Source organism: Antechinus flavipes, chromosome 2 (assembly GCF_016432865.1).
Source record: "Antechinus flavipes isolate AdamAnt ecotype Samford, QLD, Australia chromosome 2, AdamAnt_v2, whole genome shotgun sequence".
NCBI classification, from domain to species: domain Eukaryota; kingdom Metazoa; phylum Chordata; class Mammalia; order Dasyuromorphia; family Dasyuridae; genus Antechinus; species Antechinus flavipes.
In genome coordinates, this window is record NC_067399.1 from 154,379,554 (window position 1) to 154,384,473 (window position 4,920).

Sequence of the window (4,920 nt, forward strand, 5' to 3'; positions counted from 1 at the left end):
CCGTATGCATATTCTTTCATTGCTCCCTATTCTGAATATGAAATAGTTGTTTTCCTCCTTTTAAGAATGACCCCTATTTCATCTTCATCCACTATTGATATTAATACATACATGATAGCATTTATTAGGTTTCTAAGATAAGGAACAGTTGCCAGAGATTACAATTCCATCTCTTCATCTGACAGCAAGCAGAAATGAGACTTCTCACCTTTTTTTCCATTTTAAGAACCACCAACCTAATTTGGCTAGCAAGAAATAGTTTATGTCTTTTTAGTTTTTTAGACTTCTGGCTAGAGTCATGGTTTATTACATATATCTTTTCTAATCATTTACTGAGGGAAAAAAAGGAGAAAAAAGATAAAGATGCCTTCTAAGTGCATATTTACACCTTCTTAAAAATAATAACTTTTTCTATTAGAATTTTCCTTTCCCATCCCTACTGTTAGTTTTTCCTAGCAGTAAAACAAATATATACCCAAAAAGGAAGACAAACTCCCACCCTAAAGGGACCCTGGCAAATAAGTGACAGCACAAGATCGAGGTGAAATTTTTATCCTCTCTAGTGTTTTTTTTTTATTATTATTGACCAGATTTTGTGCCTTACATTAAGTCCAACAATACACAGCTTCAAACTTGGCTCTACAAAGAACCTGTTACTAAGTCTGATATAATGCCTATATGTGACTATATGTTAAGGCTAGAAGCAAACAAGATAGCATCCTAAGCTGCTATGAATAAATATTACTTGGTACAGAGCTAAAGATAAAAAGAAAATGAGTTTTCTGAGACATTGGATGCTTTTTTCCCTGTACACAGTTCACACTGTACCTCAATTACAATAAGAAAGAAATAACCTATAGGAAAGGGAAGAGTTCCTATTTTGAGGCCAGAATTTGAGATCAGGTTCCTTCCTAACGCCTGTTTTTTTCTACTTTTTTTTTTCTTAAGGAAAGCTAGAGAAACAAGTGACAAAGACAGTACTCCCTCATTCCCCCTTCCCTCCACCCTCCCCAATAAAAATGCAAACATCAAATAAAACTCCAAGGTCGCAGGAATGGTAATTGTCATGGTCCATGCACTGAGTGAGTCCTACCCCATGGAGATGTCCTTTAGCAAACTGTAGCTCTGGGGAGAGGACAGGATTAGCTTGGTGGAATGCAGGTTTACTTGAGAACAATATACAACAAGATGACAATGTCCACTTGGAAGGGAGATTATCTTCTTAGAAAAATTGTTACTCCAGAAGTCCAAGGTTTTTGAGGGATGTTCAAGGAGGAAACAGTTTAGTGAGAAATGATGAAGTTAGCCTCTGGAGGGGGATGATCTCTGCAGATCCAAAAGGGTCTGAGTGACAGGTAAGACCAAGAAGCAGGAGTTTGCTCTTTAGAAGGTGGTGGTTCTGGTAAGGGTGCCATGCTTACCACAGGGCTCTGGGTGCACAGGTTCCTGCTGGCAGGGTAGAGTGGGACACATACATCCACCCCCTTTACTCTTGAGGGCCGTAGCATAGTAGTCTAAAGGTTCTTCCTCAGCAGCAGAAGCAGCATCTAGGAGACAACAACGAAGGCAGAGCACTCTTTGAAACGAACGCCGGAAGTTATCTGAGAGGAAGCCATATAGAATGGGATTTGCACAGCTGTTGGCATAGCTGAGGATGAGGGACACGTGGTTAGCGGTGGCATCCAGGCTGGGCACAAAGAGGTTCAACAGCTGTACCACATAAAAGGGCATCCAGCAAAGCACAAAGACAGCCACCACCATGAGCACCAGCCTGGTGATCTTCTTCTCGGATCTGCGTCTCTGCTGCCAGCCAGCCCTGAGAGCCACTGCTCGCATTTTGCCCACAATAAGCAGATAACAGAGGCCAATGGCCAGGACAGGAAGGAGGAAACCCAGGAGAAAGGTGTAGACCACAAAGACAGCAGACCACGCTGGATGGGGCCAGTGCAGATTGCAGGCCACAGCCTGACCACCTCGAGTGGGTTTGGTATCTGCAAAGATAGTAATAGGCAAGGTGACGAGCAAGGAAGCCAGCCACACTCCTCCATTGATGAGCTTGGCCACACTGGGTCTTCGGTAAGTGGCAGCTCTCAGGGGGTGCACCACGGCAATATAGCGGTCTACACTGAGCACTGTCAGGCAGAAGACACTGGTGAACATATTGAGGCCATCAACACTCAGCACAGTCCTGCAGAGGGCAGAGCCAAAGGGCCAGTGGCGGAGGGCAGCCGAGGAAGCCACAAAGGGCACACTGAGCATGAAGAGCTCATCAGCAATGGCCAGATTCAACAGGTAGATATTAGTAGCTGTCTTCATTTTGGCATAGCGGAGAATGACGAAGATAACTAAGGCATTGCCCACCAGCCCCACCAGGCACACCAGGGCATAGATGGACTGAATAACGATCATTCCAGCCTCACCCCCGGCCCCTCTTTCCTCCTCGTCCTCCCCGCCCAAGCTGCCAGGGGGATGGCTGACATTAGGGGACTTGGGCCAGTCCGTGCCAAATTCAAAGATTCCTGAGGCTACGGCTTCCTCCACCCCAGGGGCCAGCGTCGGGGGACCGCTCATCCTGGCAGATAGCCCATTAATAGGCAGGCTGCGAATGACAGAAGAGACAAACCAGGAGGAGATGGAGAGAGAGAGATGCCGCGGGAGCTCCTGCTGTCTGCCAGATGTGAAGTCCTCAGCTGGCCGGTCAGGAAAAGGGGAGGAGGTTGGAAGGGACTGTGGCTGTGCCCGCAGCAGCGGTGGTGAAGGATCCGGAGGCTGCTGCAGCTGGAGCAGATGTGCCCTTCTTCGCTGCCACCAGGTCTGCCTAAATAGCGAGCGGCTGTCACCCACTTAAAGCTGCTTCCAATCCCGAGCCTGCTCGCCTTTGATTTGCTTCACACATACCCACTGTTGCATGACAATATGCTCTCTCCTCTGGTTCTTCTTTTTCTCGCTCTCACCTCCCTCCTTTTCCCTCCTTCCAGATTCCCCTTTCCTGCTCCCCTCCCCTCTCCTACTTCTCCATCTCCTCAGTCTCCAGTAACTGCCTTTACTCTCTAACTGCGATCTTTGTTCCCATCAGAATAAATGTGGAGGGAGAGGAATGAAAACGCAGCGTTTTGTTTTGTTTTGTTTTTTACTTCTTTATCATTTTGTATGCCTCAACTCAACTGAAGTCCTCTTCTTGATAACTGGAGGAGGGGAGAGTTAATAGAAGAAGGTGAATGATGGGGAGGAGGTGCAGTTGGAGTATGTCCCCAGGATGGTTGCTTTTCAGATCTCTGACTTCAGAGGTATATAGGAAGCAGTTAACCTGTGACTTTAGCCTGCTCCCCTAACTCTTGGGAAGGGGCAGGCATCTAGGAATAGGAGCTCAATGTAGAGAAAAGCTAAAAGTCTAGAGAGGGAGTAGTGTGAAGGGGACAAAGAGAAGAAAAAGTGAAGTAACCTAAAGCCCCACACTGCAGATCTCCCAGCTTGCTTAGTTCTCATGGGAGCTGTCCATGACTCCTAAATCCTAAAACCAGCAGAGATCCTGGTTAAGCAAAAACTGCCTTCTTGAATCTTCATCAATCTCTAGCACCTCAATTGCTCCCTCCCAAGGGTAGTTGGATGGGGTGTGCTATGGGAAATAGAGGACTTTCCATACGTTTCCTGCTTTAAAAACAACACATGTGTATGAAAGGATTAGATCCTGATTTAAATTTGAGAAGTGGGCAACTTATGTGCCAAGAATGATCCCTCACTCCTCCAAAATTCAGTTTTTCACCAAAAATATAATGGTTTTCCTTGAATTCAAGTCCCTTTTGTAGGGCTGGTCTTCTCACAGATACAGCCTGTCTTCCCTCTTAATGGAAGATAGTAGAATAGTCAATGACAGCTGGAAGAATACTTAGAGGTCCTTCAGTCCAATCCATTCAACTTACTGTTGAATAAATAAGTTAAGGGACTTTCTCAAAGTTATAGATAAGTGGAAGAGCTGAAATTTGAAAATTTAATCAAAACTTACCTTGGAATAGAGGTAGATGAACCCAGTGTATAGAGCATTAGTCCTGGAGTCAGGAGAAGCTGAGTTTGAATTCTATCTCAGACACTTACTAGTTGGGTAACTGAGCAAGTCACTTTATCTGATTGCTTTCTGCATCCCAAAGGGAGGGGGAATGAACAGACTTCATTTGGGGCTCATCAAATTTGGTTTCTCAGGTTCCTACACTAGTTTGGTGGGAAGGAGGGTTTTAGGGGACATGAGGAGATGAGGGGGGTGCTAAATAGCTTCCAGCAGCTCACTGGCTTGCTTGACTGGTGTTTATTTTTAAATCACTGGTATTCATTTATTTCTTTTTTTTTTTGTCCCAGACATCGAAATTCAGGATGGAGACTCAAAAAAATCATTATCCTCTGAGCAGCATAATAACCAAGTTGCTGATTGCTATGCTATGGATCATTGTGGTGGGAAGTTTTTCTAACTTGCTTGCATAAAAACTGAGTGTGCCTCTAAAGTTCTTGCCTAATTCTTCTCCTTTTGCCCTTTAAGCCCTGCTAGATAGTGGGGCAATTAAGTGGAACAGGCCTAAAATCAGGAAGACTCATCTCCTGAGTTCAAATCTGACCTCAGATACTTAGCAGCTATGTGACTCTAGGTAAGTCATTTAACCCTGTTTGCTTCAGTTTCCTTAATTGTAAAATGAGTTGATGAAGGAAATGGAAAATGACTCCAGTATCTTTGCTAGAAAAATCCCAAATGAGTCACCAAAGAGTCAAACATGATTTTAAAAAATGAATCAACACAAAGAAAATAATTCAACTCTTCTAAATAATAACTCTTCAAATGTCTGAATATAGCTGCAAAGTTCTTCATTAATCTTGTTCAAATTATACATGATTGTGAAGAAAATTGAAAAAAAAAAGATGCTATCACTGAAAATT

At 44.1% G+C, this 4,920-nt stretch overlaps 1 protein-coding gene across 1 annotated transcript; it reads right to left on the reverse strand.

The window, feature by feature from the left end:
• Positions 1-542: 542 nt before the first annotated feature.
• Positions 543-3,410, reverse strand: SSTR4 (somatostatin receptor 4). Its single transcript, XM_051975843.1, has one exon. It carries the CDS (start codon positions 2,569-2,571, stop codon positions 1,384-1,386), a length of 1,188 nt encoding a protein of 395 aa, XP_051831803.1. The 5' UTR covers positions 2,572-3,410; the 3' UTR covers positions 543-1,383.
• Between the last annotated feature and the right edge of the window lie 1,510 nt (positions 3,411-4,920).